This window comes from Pyricularia pennisetigena, assembly GCF_004337985.1.
Source record: "Pyricularia pennisetigena strain Br36 chromosome 4 map unlocalized Pyricularia_pennisetigena_Br36_Scf_6, whole genome shotgun sequence".
Lineage (NCBI taxonomy): Eukaryota > Fungi > Ascomycota > Sordariomycetes > Magnaporthales > Pyriculariaceae > Pyricularia > Pyricularia pennisetigena.
Window position 1 is genome coordinate 741,933 of NW_021940918.1, and position 15,833 is coordinate 757,765.

The 15,833-nt window shown below is 48.8% G+C and overlaps 5 protein-coding genes across 5 annotated transcripts; 2 read left to right on the forward strand and 3 right to left on the reverse strand.

The window, feature by feature from the left end:
• Window positions 1-431: 431 nt before the first annotated feature.
• PpBr36_05818 (uncharacterized protein) lies at window positions 432-3,533 on the reverse strand (the record flags this gene model as incomplete). Its single annotated transcript, XM_029892966.1, has 3 exons — window positions 432-609; window positions 658-1,299; window positions 3,025-3,533. The coding sequence occupies one exon, from the start codon at window positions 3,531-3,533 to the stop codon at window positions 3,294-3,296; it is 240 nt and encodes a 79-aa protein (XP_029746344.1). The 3' UTR covers window positions 432-609; window positions 658-1,299; window positions 3,025-3,293.
• Window positions 3,534-4,859: 1,326 nt separating this feature from the next.
• PpBr36_05819 (uncharacterized protein) lies at window positions 4,860-6,838 on the reverse strand (the record flags this gene model as incomplete). The annotated part of the gene is made up of 4 exons (XM_029892967.1): window positions 4,860-5,052; window positions 5,131-6,163; window positions 6,377-6,549; window positions 6,603-6,838. The coding sequence occupies 4 exons, from the start codon at window positions 6,836-6,838 to the stop codon at window positions 4,860-4,862; spliced, it is 1,635 nt and encodes a 544-aa protein (XP_029746345.1).
• Window positions 6,839-7,272: 434 nt separating this feature from the next.
• Window positions 7,273-8,803, forward strand: PpBr36_05820 (uncharacterized protein; the record flags this gene model as incomplete). Its single annotated transcript, XM_029892968.1, has 3 exons — window positions 7,273-7,987; window positions 8,051-8,410; window positions 8,472-8,803. 3 exons carry the CDS (start codon window positions 7,273-7,275, stop codon window positions 8,801-8,803), a joined length of 1,407 nt encoding a protein of 468 aa, XP_029745998.1.
• A 2,042-nt stretch (window positions 8,804-10,845) lies between these two features.
• On the forward strand, window positions 10,846-11,293 carry PpBr36_05821 (uncharacterized protein; the record flags this gene model as incomplete). The annotated part of the gene is made up of 2 exons (XM_029892969.1): window positions 10,846-11,183; window positions 11,251-11,293. 2 exons carry the CDS (start codon window positions 10,846-10,848, stop codon window positions 11,291-11,293), a joined length of 381 nt encoding a protein of 126 aa, XP_029745934.1.
• Window positions 11,294-11,876: 583 nt separating this feature from the next.
• Window positions 11,877-15,067, reverse strand: PpBr36_05822 (uncharacterized protein; the record flags this gene model as incomplete). The annotated part of the gene is made up of 4 exons (XM_029892970.1): window positions 11,877-11,993; window positions 12,019-12,993; window positions 13,189-13,292; window positions 14,296-15,067. The coding sequence occupies 4 exons, from the start codon at window positions 15,065-15,067 to the stop codon at window positions 11,877-11,879; spliced, it is 1,968 nt and encodes a 655-aa protein (XP_029745995.1).
• Window positions 15,068-15,833: the final 766 nt, after the last annotated feature.

Genomic DNA, 15,833 nt, shown 5'->3' on the forward strand with positions numbered 1-15,833 from the left:
AATGACGCATCGCCGACTTTATCGGAGTTCAATCGCGTCACGGCGAGTATCATGTGTTTTTGTGTTTGGGCCATAGCATGTTGCTCATCTTAATTGGCAGATGGCCCACCTTTCTGAGTGATTTAATTTTGTCAGATGATATTTGCAGATTTTTCTGGTGGGGTTCACTGAGTGGGTGGCGAGGCCCCGCCGTATAGGTATTTAGTGTTGCGTCGTCACCTCACGAATAACATGTTAGGCAGTAGACTCTTACTGTGTCTACTCACTTCAAATATCAAAACTTTGCACTCCACGGATACAATGACGTCCAACTGCCAGAATTGCCGAGGACAGGGTATCCCAGGTTCGAAATGTCCAAATTGTGGGAAATAGCACGAATTTCAAATTGTTTGTATGTGTATTCAATTACCGAGTCCCTGCAAACACAAATCTCACTCCAAGTTCCAGCAGATCTCAATATCCTGCTTCATTTTCCCAAGACTCTCGACCATATGTGGATTCATTACCCGCAGTGGTGGCCACCCCACCAACGGCTTTGGCTTTCCGATGATGATCGTCAATCCCGCACCACGTTCGAACTGATGGGTGAGGCTGGGATCGAATAATGTGCTACACGGCTATTAGAACGAGTCGGAATCTCAAGGCAAAATTACTTACAACCCGTTTGAGAGTGGTTCGCTTTTTCTGTAACATTGAAGCTCTGGCTGAGTGTCTATGAACCATGGACCAGGTTGGTGGTACTCGAAGTCCTTGAGGCGATTGGTAGTGTCTGACGTGTTGGTGCAAGGCGGGTTGTTACCATCCGACCCGTCTGCCATGTGAGACCCGGTGAAATAGCAGACTCTGGTTTCCCTGGGTAATATATGTAAGCCTAAACACTTATCAATTTGGTCATGCTTTTTCTTAATGTAGATGGGTTGTCCCAACGTTGGGGTTTGGCTCCACCATAGGCAATGTCGGATCATGTGCGGCCCTGGCCCGAAAGCCCCTCGAAGGACACTCCGTAATCGCCTATTTGCAAGTATTGAGTGAAGGATATCCATTCCCTTAAGCCCCCAGAAGTAGGTCAAGCCACTCAAGTGCTCTAGTCTCTCAGCGGTGAAGTCGTCGTTCCAGTGTACAAATCCATTATTGCGGAGATTTGATATATCCACTGCGGTTTGACCTTCCAGTTCAGGTATTCTGACAGCCAACCCCAATATAGCTGGAGGGACTGTGGAAACCGGGTCATCGCGTAAAATATCGTAGGTGACATCGACTGGAAAGTTTTCATGGTAAAAGAGTTCCCCCCAGCCACATCTGCCGTTATTTAGAGGAACAACTGCGTGCGGAAATCATAGTTAGCAGGTATACTACTTTCTATAGGATGAATGTTTCCAAGCATTCCATATATAAAGAAAATCAATATGACTTCTTACTAGATGCGTGGTTTAATGGCTTTGCCAAAGGATTCCTAATAGAGTTTGTTCTCATCCGTTTAGTCGTGTGGGGTAAATCTTCGCGTTGTGAAAAGAATTCTACTGCCACTAAGGACAAAGAATTTTCCTGTGGTTGGATCTCTGGGCTCACGAACTGGCTTGGACTTTGTTCATGCAAGCTTGCGGCCGGACCTTTGGCGTCCAAGGGCTCGGCGGATGAACGAGGATGTGGCCTTTGAGTAGTGGCGTTGTACCGCGAGCCTTGGTATAGCCGTACTGCAAGGTGATTGTTGCAGTCGAGTAGCTTGTCGACCTCCGTCCGCTGCCGCTTCGGTGAACTTTTTTGGTCGGATTGGGGCTCGTCGCATGATACGATTTGGTTTCCACAGACTAAACTTCTCAATGGTCCTCCTGAGCCCAACTCTTTTCGCTTTAGGCCCTGATTCAGTTTTGGGCGACAGTCGAGCGTCCCGTCATCTGCCCCCGTTGCTCCGGGAAATGCGAGATGGGTACTCGAGGAAGGCGGCTCATAGATTTCTGTCCCGATAAGCCCCTTACTGTGCAAACGTTGCAATTTGGCACACAGTCCAGGAACATCATGCTTAAAGGCGTCGTAAACCGCTCCTATGAGGAGTGTGAGAAAACTGCTAGCTTAGCAAAAAAAGGAAGAAAAAAAGAAGAGAAAAGAAAAAAAAGGTAGAAAAACATTATGGGACGGCTTTGCCGTGCCGTCTGGCTTAGAAAAGAAAATCGCAAAGAGACAACCCACCAAGAGCGCAGCTTTCCACCCGTGCAGGATCAAGGAATTTGCAATACCATGTCCACATTTCCCAACTGAATTGAAAACGACGATTTACCATAGAAGATAATTCCTGAAATGTATCAGGATACTTCTCTAATAGACTCCAATCGGTCTTCGGTAGTGCCTGACAGAGACACATTAACGATGTGAAGGTAAGTCCTGATTCAAGTCCATGGTTTTCCCAGTACTCCGCAATTCGGTTTGCTTCACGACGGAAAGATCTTGGCGGCAATTTCTGAGGGAGTTTTGCTTCCTGGAGAAATTTCCGTATACTGTTCCTGGTTTGAGTCTCCCGTTCATTTTTCTCTTCTTCCAAAAATGCGCGTCGTTCAGCTTTCTCGATTTCGCTTGCTAGGTGTGCCGACTCATGCTCAGCCTGGAGAAGTTCAGCTTTAAGGGCATCCGCTTTGGCTTTTGCAGCTCTTACTCGATCTTGAAGGAATCTTGTTCCCGTGTCCGCCATGACTTGTGTGAGATTATTGAGGATACAGAATTCATGTAAAAATTCATATATGGATGTGAATGAGAAGACAAGTCCTGACGGCTAAGGACGGTCATGCGTGGAATTTTCACAAAAAGGGATTTGGGAGCGATGCTGTCTCTTATTACAGCCATTCCAGGACCCCACCCTTATTTCTTGACGCAGCCTCCAAGAAAGGAACGGGCTCAGGAGTGGGTCTTGAAGGTAATCGGGAAACACCATAATCAAGGGAGGGCGAGGAAGCGGGTCTCGAAAGGCATCCGAGAGGTCAGCAGCAAAAAGGAGAGGGAGGAGCGGGTCTCGAAAGATGTTGCTCTGGGTACCGTTTGTTTAATCTTGAAGTCTTTGGCCTTTGGACCCACCACACTATATGCAGCAGGATATGCTGTCTCCTGCAAACTAATTTGGACTGGCGCTCGCCTTTCTCTCCATCGTAAGTGAATTTCGTGCCCCAGAGAGAGCCCAGGTCTCGGGCAATTGGCTGATTCTGGTCGTCAAAGGTGAAGGAGAGGTGGAAGCGGCTAACTCCCGGCAGTTTCGGCAGCACAAAGTCGACGTCCGGTGCACGTCCTGTTACGACACCAAGACGGCTTCAGGTGCTCTGGCTGAGCCTGAGCACGATACAAGGGTCCCCATTGAAGCGTCCACGCTCTTCGGGCTCCTCGGTCGCATCCCTGTCGTGACGGCTGCGGCGAACATTGTTACAGCTGCTGCTGGCGGCCGCTGGGACGAACCTCGACTTATTCTCGGGCAGGGAAATAGCGTAAGAGGCGCCTTTGTTGCCCAAGCCATCGATAGGGTAGAGGTAGAGGATGATATCGGGGTCTGTCATTGTCCAGCGAATGTGGTTAAGGTCTGTGCCTTCTTTACACTCATACCCGTTTGTAATTGGGTTGTTCCCACTATCTGCAGACCCTCAGAGGCCTATGAACGCCAATGGATTCCCGGCTTGCCTCACAGATCGGGGACAGTTAATCGACGAGCACAAAGTGTGGCCTCGCAGACCCAATAATACCACCCCACCTTCCCCCTTTTGCTCACCAACTGACCCCTGGATAAGCAAGCAGCCATCCACGAACAGATGGCCAGAGCATACTCATCGCATGCAGCCAAGACAGAAATAACTAGCGAGTGGCCAGGCTATGGGCAGTCTGTTCCGCGACAGACGCAGCCCAGTCCAGTCCCGCTGCTCAAGTACTTCAGAGCTCGTTTGTTTCCGGATGATCCACTTGAAAATCGCTTCCTCCACAACGCGTGATAAATTGCTGCTCTGTATATCCCAAAACATAAAAGCAAACAAACGTGCCGATCAGTCGCGTCTTGTGGTTTTTCTTATCTTTGTGTTGAGAGACAAGGGTGGTGTGCACGCCAGTCTTTGCCTAATCTCTATTGGACACCCTGTGAGTCGTCACAGCTACCAGACTCCAGCTTGTAGATTGTGATTGAAGCCGCGGTCAACGGCAATCAGCTCCATTCAGACCCGAAGACGACGTGATGTATAATTATAAAATGAGTTGATTGGACGACACGTCTCGGTGGCTAACCGGTGGGCTTGTTGGTATGTTCTAGGATGTAAAAGCCATCGGCATTCCCTATGTACGGAAATTTGCTGCTGCTGCTGCTGTAAGCCCGAGGTTGTGGTCAGGCTGTTTGACATAAGATCAGGGTTTTTTTAGGTGCTATGAAAATGGTCCTTTGAGCGTCAATAGCTATTATTACTTCGCTTCAACTGTCTTATGAAATCGCGCTTAATACCATATGGATTTCTTCCGGCCCTGCAATTCACCTGTGAGATCCATTCGCCACGCCTGATAGCAGATTTTGGCCTGACTCGAACTGACAGGAGAGTCCAAAGAAGACGATTTGTGATTTGAACGGCAGCTACACCTACGTCGGTCAGTCGAAAAGGTTGGAAGATGCGTCGGCGAATAAAGATTTTCAGCTAGTATTGGAACGTTGCCTTTATTCTGAGCCAGTCAGAGCTCCTTGGGGGGACGACAGTTGGTAGGCCAAGCTCAAATCAATAAGGTCAAAACGACGTAACATTTACACTCTTCTATCCCCGAAAACTTAGATGCATGACCCGGATGTTTTTTTAGCCTTCCAACTCACGACTGACCCACGTGGGTGAAGTCACCGTCCCATTCACGATAAGTCATCACTCTAACGTCTCGATAGGTTGGCCGTTCTTGATGGACTGCAAGTAATTCTCTGCGTTTGGGTGATACTTGATCCTTGCATAACCGCCGTTGTTCTTGGTGTGTCTGTAGACGTGGCTGGCAAAATTGTCCTTGCGGGTTTCTTGTTTTTGACATATTAAACAGGTGAAGATTTCAGGGTTTTTATGTCTCCTATGGCAACTTTGTCAGCCCTGGGCTTTTTGTGGTTTTCACCTTTGGTGTGCGATCATCCGGGATACATGTACTCACTTTTGATGGCGTGTCAGAGTTCCCCGGGTTTTATAGCTTAGCTTACAGCCTGGGAAATCGCAAACATATTTCCGGGCCTCCAAGACTGACTTTATATCATCCGTCAAATCAGAGATTTCCAGGTGATCGCAAAATTCAGACACATCGGCAATCCGAATATATGTCCCTTGAACAGTATGGTGACCCGTTACATACGTTCGTTTGACTTCAGGGTGCGAAGACAGATATTTAGTCGTGACATGTCTCGAGATGCCGTGAGACCTGACGATTTGAGATGCATTAACAGTCTGCTTCGACGGTATGCACACGATCGACTTATTATTCAAGTGCAAGATTGCATAGTCTGAAGCCTTCTGGCCGTTGACTTGTCCGGCTTGTACTGCATCAGCTTGTGAAGTAATGTTGTCTCGACTTCCGGTGCCGGCGTCTTCATCTTCCTGGGCCGTCGCAGATGCGCTTTGGTTTTCTGGCCCCTGTTGCTGGGGGTGGTCGTACAATTGGAAGTTTCGGCTAATATATGCATTTTCCTTGGTAGCGGGAAATATTCGTTCCGCTTCAGCAACTTGGACAGTGTTAAATTGGGTATGCTGACCTGAATGGCGCCATCTCCAGTCGATAGCTTCTCGGGCAGCAGATCCCGAGGTGAGAGGGTTGAATAAATCGGCCGGGGAATTGTAGCGCCTCAACTCCGGGTCAACAGGCCCCTCCCCAAACTCGATGCCGAGGTCTGCGACCTCCACATCACCAATCGAGTTGTGCCGCAATGCGGTGACTGCAGAATAGGGCTCAGGGATCTCTCCCCATGGTTCTGTGTCGGCCAAGCTGTGGAGTGCAGTGGGATATTCAGGCACGCCAAGGTCGCTGGCTACGAAATCACCAGTCGGGTTGTGCCATAATTGAGGAGCGGCGAGGCTCTTCTCGCAGTAGCTTCCAGTCCGGACTGCGGAACCGTGCTCAGGAATCTCTCCCCATGGTTCTGCGCGGAAGACGGTAGCACTGGTCCCGGACCCCAGATCTTCCCCGAAACTATAACCTAGAGTGCTCGCGCTTGTGTTCGCTTTTGATTCAACGTTCAAGTCTTGGATAGATGGAACCTGTAGCGCAAGTTGAGCGCAATAGTCTCTCAGTTGGTGACGATATTCTGGGGTTTGAGCCGGAGGTCGGATCGTGATGATGTTCTGGCCAACCTCTACCATTATGTCTTCATTTTCAGGAATCGCTGTTTGAGTTCGTAATTCCAACGTACCTATCCTTCGTGAAACCACCCGAGTAGTATTTCTGCTCAGGTTTTTCATAATGAGGGTACTGTACTTGAGATCGATCTCAATTCCAAACTGTCGCTTGCTGATACCGTCATGTCGGTCTCCGAGGAGGCGAATATCGCAAGTGTTCTCATCACGACCGAAGACGAACATCCAACTATAAATATGGCGTGAGTAAAGACGTTTTACTTACAGCGGTACTCTTCTTACCTAGATTTTGATTTGCATTTGTGCGCCGTTGTGATCTGTAGAAATGGCATACTCGGCGGAACAGGAGTTCGCTCCTCAGTTCCGATAGTCGTGGCGGATGTGGAAGGGTTGCTCCAACTGTCAACGATGGCGCAAGACTCGCCATCCACTTGGAACTTTGCATTTGGCTCCATATCCAGGAATTGCTTGTTCCCACAATGTACAGTGAAAATAGTGATTGGTGTTGAAGTTGTCATTTTGAGAAGGGCACACAGCGTTTATGTAAGGCAGAAATAGTTGCATAGCCGCAATGGCGAATGTTTTAATCGAATTTGGGACCCATGGGATCCTATTTAAATACTAAGGGACTGCACAAAGAGTTACACAGAATGAGTAAGCGACGCGTACCCGTTCATGTTAAGCACGTCGGGCAGTGTGCCGACCTGGACGACAACCAACGGATCTGCACACAAAGAGCGCAACTGAGACCTGAGATGTAGACTTTAGGCAACTTTGGCAAGGCAGAGCCTGCTACCCCGCTAAGGCACATACTGATGAGTGTAGACCCACACCATCCAACCAAACAGTGGACAAACCGCAACTCGTCGCAGCGCGTTAAAGCATCCAGGCGCACCTTCGCTTTCAAACTTCGTACTCGAGCCAGCCAGTTCTTCGGTCATACTCAATCCAGATGGACAAGCTTACCATTCCGGCTTTGACGAAGGCCAACCTCGATAAACACCAGAGGAACCTTCCCGAAATAAAATTGCTCAAAGCGAAAGAAGGAGTGCACGGTTTTCTCTCCAACTTGAAATTTAAACTGTCCGAATGCACCCGCGACAGTTGCCGCATCCGCGACGCTGAAAGTGTGTACATCGCCAGCAATGACGAGCTCGGTTATCGAGGCACTCAAGAGCCCAAACTCGACCTGGATGATCCCCTTTTTTGGAAGCACCGACTCCTCAAGTTCGAAACCATATACCAGCCCATCATCAAGCTAGAATCGGCCAAGAGTGCCGTCGTGGGGTATATCATCTCCATCTATCAACTTGGACGTGAAGGTTTCCAGTTTCTGAAAGATTACGAGATTTATTTGGCGGCCCCCAAACCAGATCTCAGCTTGCTCCGCTATCGGTCCGAAGCACCCAACCTGGAATCCCTCGAGTATTGGCAATTTCAAGTGAAATGTCTGCAGGAGAAATACTCTCAGATTTGTCGGCAAAAGTTTGGGTGGGAATCTGATTTAACAAACCCAGCCCGGCAAATCGAACAGAACGCACCTGTACAACCCAACGAGTATTTTGTGGAGGACCCGACTTCTGCTTCGACCTCCATTTCGAGCTTACTCAGGCAGGAGGAGCGACGTCGGGTCACAGACAGGTGGCTGGGCACCGCATCAACACCCGGTACGACTTGCCCTCCGCAAGATTTACGTATGCGCAACGACGGAAGCTGACACGATTGAGCAGACAACAGCCTGCCACCGGCGACGCAGCTCTCATTCTCGTATGAAACGAATGTCCGGAGCAGCGCGGGGTCAGGTGCTGAAGGGCTCCTACTTCTCCCGAGCCCACTATGGTATAATGCAAAGCGGAATCGCGTCCGAGGTTCCGTTCGTGACTTGCTCTTGGGGTTGCGCAATCATTGCGGCAAGGAAGGCCGGCAGTTTGTGGACGCCGATGTCTATGTTGCCGATGATATTGCACAACGTCGTGGCAAAGGTTCAAGCCTAGAGGCCGAAATCGCCAGTGGCTACATTAACGTTCCCGTCATTGCTAGAGATATTGCCTTCTGGGAAGAAAAGGAAGTTGATGTTGGGAATAAATACCGTATGCATTTATCTAGCATCCTGACCAGCTTGTATCAAACCACTAACTTGTTATTTACAAGGACTCTTAAATGGAATATCGTCGAGTTCAGATCTTGAAGGCAATGACCGATCGGGTGCTGACCGTTCAAGCTTAACACCACAAGTAAAGGGGACAGGCAGAAGGGGGAAATATCAATTTCAGGAGGTTCTAGCCTGCGATAACCAGGAAAATCGACCATCAACTGCTCCAACACCGGTCCGACAGCCCAATAACATATTTGAAGGGAGACCTCCTCGACGGAAACGAAAAGCAGATGCTGCCTTTGAACAGCCCGAAACCACACGCCGTACTGCACAATCGCGTGCGAGCCGGCGTCTCGGTGGGAAACCGCCGGAATTCCCTGGGCTTTAGTCCGAGCACTTGGGTCGCCACGACCCTTGGCTAACAACAAGCATTGTGGTCTTATGGCAGGCATAAGCGCCTTTGAACGCAATCACTGGCCTCGTACCGGCTGTCGAGAGACGGTGGTGAAGGAAACGGGGACAGGATTGAACCCAGTCTGACGCCGCCTAGGACATCCGCCAGCTTCAGCAGCCCTATTATCCCCAAATACTGCTAAACTCTCATACTATTTCCGGCTTGCGGGTGCTGGTTGCGTGTTTCCCAGGGCACACGAAGATTCTTTTAGAAGTTCTTTGGCCGCTTCCTGCCCGGCATGTCAGCCTTGAGCTAGGCGCGTGTCCGAGATAGCGGATCCCTATTTACGTCCTCCTTCTCTCCGGTTTTTGCTCTCCCCAAACCTCCCCTGGATGGCACTAAGACTCTTTTGCGCGGCTGGAACCTCCCGTTCTCGGTGGCTGCGAGGCTGATGGGGCCCGCGCAGAACCCAGCGGCCAATGACAGCATCCCGTCAGGCTGGACAAGCTGTTCGGGCATTGTTGAGTTAGAGATTAAAAAATCGATCTAAATACATTACGGCAAAATCATGGGAACAAGTTTCCACAGGCAAACACATCCTCCATTTTGAAACGTCTATAGCCAAGATTGCCACGAAAATGGTCGTGAGCTCGCACGTGCGACTTGCTAGGTGCCTCCTGACGCCAGATGGACACGCTTCAGCGAGACTTTGGCGCGTAATGATATACCAAGCTCGCGTTTGCATCCAAATGGAGCCGATTGCCACTGGTCGTGGTCTTGTATCACATCCCTGAGTTAGAATTTGGCAGCCGTGACAACTTTGGAATCTCCAATCAAAGCTTAAACAGCACTGGCGCTCGCGACGACGCTCCCACTACCCTTACCTGTCAACCAAGGAGGAGAACAACCAACCCTGAGACGCGACTGATCGGCGGGTTTTTTTTGGACAAATAACAGCACTCAACACGCGTAGAGGAGGAGGCGATTATTCAGAGTGGATCATCGTAGGAGAGAAAGGGGGGCTGGACTGCATCTCTCACGGAACAAACTGTCCATGTCATTCCTACTTGGCTGCATGCGATAAGTATGCTCTGGTAGTGTATTACCCAGTACTGGCCTCTGGTTTGGAGGCATCCTTTTCTGGGCGTCCTTTGTGGATGCCAGTGTGCATTGTTTGCTCATCCCACCTTAGTCGGCGAGCAAAAAGAGCAGGTGTGGTGGGATCTGGACTTGTGAGTTACACAGTTTCTCCTATGTGGAGGCCGCCTTGTTTACGGCTGACTATTCAAAACGATTGGGCATGATTTGTGTTTGCCTGCGGGTGGCGCGTTGTTTTGGTTGTCTATCGACTGAGTGAACAGGGACCATGTACCCGGTCATCAGATGTTCTTTTTCACGGTTGCTTTGGAGCTGCGCAATGTGACGACCATGGATGCTGAATGCATGGGGTGAAAATGGTATGCAGGTTCCGGACTTTGGGTGTGGATGTAGTCACTCTTCGTAATAGCAGTAATAATCGTTCCAGAGGGAAGTTTTCCCTGGAGGGCCACAGTACCTCTTGAAACTAACGACAGCCGGATGCCAGCTTCTTCACGTCGGCTACACCCATACTCGCTCATGAGGTAATCACACATACGAGTCTTAGGGCGACCTTAACGCCGGCATATTAGCCTGTATGCCGTCTCCGCCACAATCCAAACAGATACACTCGTCCCCAGCCGCTGGTTATCCCCGGTTCCTGCGAGCCATGGGTGTGGGCAAGAGGGTGCGAGAGGGGTTGCACCCTCTCGCCCGAACCCTTGATCGTGACGACGTCTCTACCGCTCGTGTTTCCGCTTGCTACTTGCAGTCGGGAAAACATGTAATTATTATCTCCAACCGATATTGTTAGGGCATAAGCCTTTGCCTTTAAAAGCTTAATAAACCTTTTCCAAAACTCTTGGATTCAGGCACCTTCATAGTCCTTTTATATAATACTTTGAAGAGTCGGCATATCAATACACCAAGCCCATCATTATCCTGTTGGTTCCATCAGCATGTGTCAAAAAGTTACCAATCTATTTGATTGTGGTCATACCAAAGAACCCTCCGTGTTGCACCCTAAAGACCCCGAGGACTGCCCAGAAGCCGTACAAGCAAATCGCCATAATGCAAGAACCGGCAAACTCCTTCCTTGCATAAACCCTCCAACAACCCGGGCCAGCACTGGGGGGTATTGTCAGACCACCAAATGCAAGAAGTGGTATCTCAAACAATATGGCTGGTACTGCTGCCAGTGTCAAACCCAAATTGATGGAGAAGATGAACTGGGCAATGTGTATGACACTTGCTTGTGCGAACACTCAATCTGCCGAAAATGTCGATCAGTTGTCTCGTAAGTCATGTTTTTATTCTTTCATTCTTAGGGTTAAACGTAGGCTGATAATTGCAAATAACTCTAGTCAGGAGGACATTAATCACCAACCGCGATATGAGGACTATTAGCCGAATATAGTTGTCCCGTGCACCTACATCGAACGCAATCAGCCCCAGGTCAAAGGCACTACACAAGCATTCTCGAACCCACCTTGCCATATGCCTTTTCATCACTATCTCCCGTTGACACACATTTTCAATCAGAAACGTGGCCTAACAAGCAAGTCACACTCATTTGCTTCACTTTCCTTAGGCTTGAGCCTGCCAAAGGAAACCCACGCATTGTTTTCATTTCACGAGTAGTATGACAAACGGTGGGATTCTATCATTTTAAATAGAAAAGTATCAAAGACAACGTTCAGAATAGCAATTTGTTATGTTACCGTGAGAAGTACACAAGTTAATAGACCGCAAAATTAAGGCAAAGTTGATAGTCACACATTGGCTAATATCACAGGCCTTGAAATCGAGACGAACCAGAATTGACAACGATTTTGTAGGCATCTTTTCATTATAGCACAAGCGACTTTGTGTCATGGTAATACAAAATTGAAGTCTGCCACTGGCCCTGTCTAGTTGGTCGGACGTGGGGTTTTTGGACGAGGAACTCCCCAGCAGAGTCATTTATGCTGCAATTCACACTGGGTCTTGACTAAGACTTGAAGAATACGAAAAGTTTCATCGCCTCTGTCCGCCTCTGGAATAAATCTTCAACCCATGTTACAAAGCCAAACTTGAATCTTATCCAATCCTTCAAGGTCACCTTCCTCTGTTTCACAGTTATCGTGACTAACCCAAGTGCGAGTGTAGCCGCCGTCAAAGTCAATCAACCACAAGTCGTCATTCTTATCAACCAATATGTTGTCAGGTTTGGCATCTCCCCACTGTATCCCAGCCTTGTGAAGGGTTTGAACGGTCGTTCCCAGTTCTTTGGCCCAGCGCTTGCGAGTTTCCTGGTTGGTTGACCTTGCGATATTCATCAAGGTGCTGGGTGCGGGAGTGATTTTGGGCTCAATGTACACCAAGAGCAAACCAGTAATTCGTGTTTGGTTAGGAGTGTCGACATCGACATCGCACACGACACCTTGGAGGCGACAAATGCGCATATCAGATGGGATTTGACCGGTTGCTAAAGCGTCCGAAATCTTGCGGAAAGTTCTGAGCTCACGAAAAACTGCCGGAAATCCGCGTTCAAAGCCTTTGAAATGGCAAGTAACATCGCCTTGAACAAAAACCTTGGACGGAGGAGATAAAAGCGGATTTTCGCCGGGATTGGCCGAAATTATTTGGACGTCACGTGCTAAGTACCAATTTGGCACCCACTTGTCCAAATCAAGGCTCTTCCATAGTCTCGATTGCCGATATTCTCCGGGAGGCAGATAAGGATTTTCGTAGTCTCTCCTTGGTCGAATCTTGCCTTCATCTGCAGTGGCAATCAATAGAAACCACTCAGGGTTAAGCCATTGATGCAATGTGATTGGTGGCATTGGTGGGTCTGGGGCGAGCGCTGAGATAATTTCGTTGAATGGTTGCGCAAGCTTTTCTGCCTCAGCCCTTCTCGCATCGTAGCCTTCGTCACCAACGTCGTCTTCGTGTTCATTGGTTTTCAGTATCTTGAGCGACTTGTAGAAGTCTGCAAGAAGAATTGGCTCTGCTTCCAACTCAGCGGGTATGCACTGAAGATAGAAAACAGCTCCAGAAGAGCGCACGATTATTGTGCATTCGTTATCCCTGGTGCTGGTGGTCCAACTGTCAATAACGAATTGTGTCTGCATTGCTGCAATGCTTGTTGTTTGTTAATTGAAAGCGACAACGACAGAAATGATTTCAGAAATGACAGACCGCAGCCGGTGATAAAAGTCTTTTTCTTTTCTTTTTTTTTTGCATTGCTTTTACTTTCTTTTTCTTTTCCGTTTCCTTTGGCGTTGTTTTTCTTTTGCTTTTTTTCCAGATCTGAATAAGACTTGGCTTAGATTTTCGCGCCTGCTATCCACCTTTTTACCCTGCGATGCATTGGAAAGGCTGGGCGGCCCGGGATTCTGGGCTAGTCGCACTGGCATCAGCTCAGCTTGATGATATGAAGGCTAGCGGGCGTATGAGACGTCGTCTATTGCTTTTCAGTCGTACGTTGGTTGGTGCGACCATTTGTATCTATGATGATGTGCACATCCTAAAGGNNGAGCACTTCGCCGCTTTTGTCAGAAAGTGACATACAGAGAAAATCATGAGGGTCGTGAAATGATTGGCATCACTGGCGAGCTCTGGCTGCTTCTCATCCAAACTTTTTCCATAGTTTGATACTGTGTGGGCAGTAGACAAGTGGTCTGGTGCCGTGGAGTTATCGCACCAGGGGCATTGCATTTTGCGCCCTGGTGAGCAGACCGGTTGTGGTAACCTCGGAAGTCCCCGTGTTCTGTCCGCATGGCTAAATAATGTCCCAGAATGCGCCGTGGTAACCTGAGTTCGTTTGGCTCCTTCGTTGGGTTATTCCAGTTTCCACCGGTCATATGCATCTGACGTCTTCCTAGCCTGCCAGCATCGCGCGCTGGCCTCTCGGGCCGCCTTCCGGAGCTCGGATCGGATGCCGCTGACGGTCGCTCCCTGGGTGCGGGGGTCGGTATCCGCGGGCCCTTTGGCGCCTTCGTCTGCTAGGCGATCTGCTTTCTCGTTCCCCTCGATTCCTTTATGCCACGGGCACCATCGTATACGGACGTTGACGCCTTTGTCCTTCAACTAGAAATGCAGCAAAAGATACAAATATTCCTTTTCACGCAGATGAAAAGGCAGATAGAAAGTTAAAAGCCGTTTCACATAGGGTAATAATCCAAAAATTGTATTCCTCCTGATGGCAAGGCCTAACATCTAGGACTAGAGAGACATCCTGTAATTTATATTCGGTAAGTGATAGCAAAATCTTTTTGCATTGACAGATCTCGGAAAAGGCTCAGGCACAAGCAAAATAAAAAGTAATAAGAGATACAGATATTTTCCGACGCTTCACTTTGTATCCTTGAGGGTGACCAATACCCTCCCTCTGCAGCGGAGTTATTTAAACATTTCCAAGGCCTAACATCCAATCCCCGCGAGCCAATCTACCAGTGGAGAAGCAGATAAAAATTCGCTTTTATATGGCTTCGTTCCGCTGGTTTGAGCCACGGCATCATCCACAGCCTGGCTAACGGGCAACATACCATACCACCAATTGTCGACCTTCTGTTGATAATACTCAATCTGTTCAGCAGTCATGCTGCCAGGTCCTCGCCGGCTCAAAACGCACTGCATCTCCCAATGACTTATATGGCGGTTTTCTAGGATACGGTCTGGGTGAAGATCACCGCACTGAGGGGCATATCCGGATTCGGTTTTATTTACCCAAAATTCGCTGGCTGGAGTTTTGGTGTGGAGCGTTTCTGGCCTGAGCCCGTCTTGACCACAGTCAACTTCGTCGCCAAATGTATATCCGAAACCAGGGCATCCGACTTTCTCTTCTTCAAAGGAGACGGGCGTTTGCGCACGAACTATATCAGTTGTCTGCTGGAGCTCACGGCTTTGACTCCGGCTGGTTGGGCTTAGGCGGTGTTCACCCCATGGCGAGGGAAGATCTTCGTCTTCATGCATTTGGGCAGTCGGTTCTTCAGGCCCACCCCAAGCAGCAACAAAAGATCCCACCAACAAAGGATGAAGTGGATCATGAAGGTTGATAACTCCACTAGACTGAGAACTGGTTTCGCTTGCCTGCTCGGCAAGGTTACCAGCATCGAAATGGTCGTCGTCGTGGTATACGGCAAATGTTGCACAATCCATGGCTCGAGACGTAGCTGTGTGCTCGAAGGGTCGATACATTTGTTGGGAATAACAAAAAAAGGCAGAATTGTTTCTAAGATAGCGTTAGAGATTAAAGAAACTGATCTAAATACATCACGGCAGAATTATGGGAGCAAGCTTCCGCCGGCAAACGTGTCTCCCCTCTTTCGGCGTTTGCCAGGCTATTTCTGACGCCGAGCGGACATGTTTGAAGGAGCCCTTTGACGCGTAAGAATATACCAGGTTGGCGTTCGCGTCCAAATGGAGCCAATTGCCGCTAGTCGCGGTCTTGCATCACATTCCTAAGCTGTGTTTGGCGTTCGCGACGACGCTCCCGCCACCCTTGCCATTGCCTCCACACAAAGACGAGAATAACTCACTGTAGGACGCGACTGATCGGCGTGTTAATTTGTATGCTTTAGGATACAATTCCCAAAGTTCTACTGTACTCCAATCAATTTCATATTCTGACCTGTGACTTGGAATATCGCGCATCCTAGCAAACTTTGCAGACGAACACGGCGAGCTGTGTCCAATTATTTTTGAAAGATGAATGAAAAAAGGATCTGTGTAACGCGACTGCTACGTTGGCAGACCTTGGCTTCAACCAAGTCTCTGACTAGATCAGACAAAAGGTTTGTTGTTACTGTGATATGGCTCAAGATTTAGTGGTAGGGCGTATAAAATATTTTTCATGCCTCTATTGATGATAAAAGTGCAGCTCCTTAAAAAAGACGCGTATAAGCCATATCGCTCAACCCTCGAGTCTAGGTCCGCTTCCTCTCCCCTAACTATAAGATAAGCA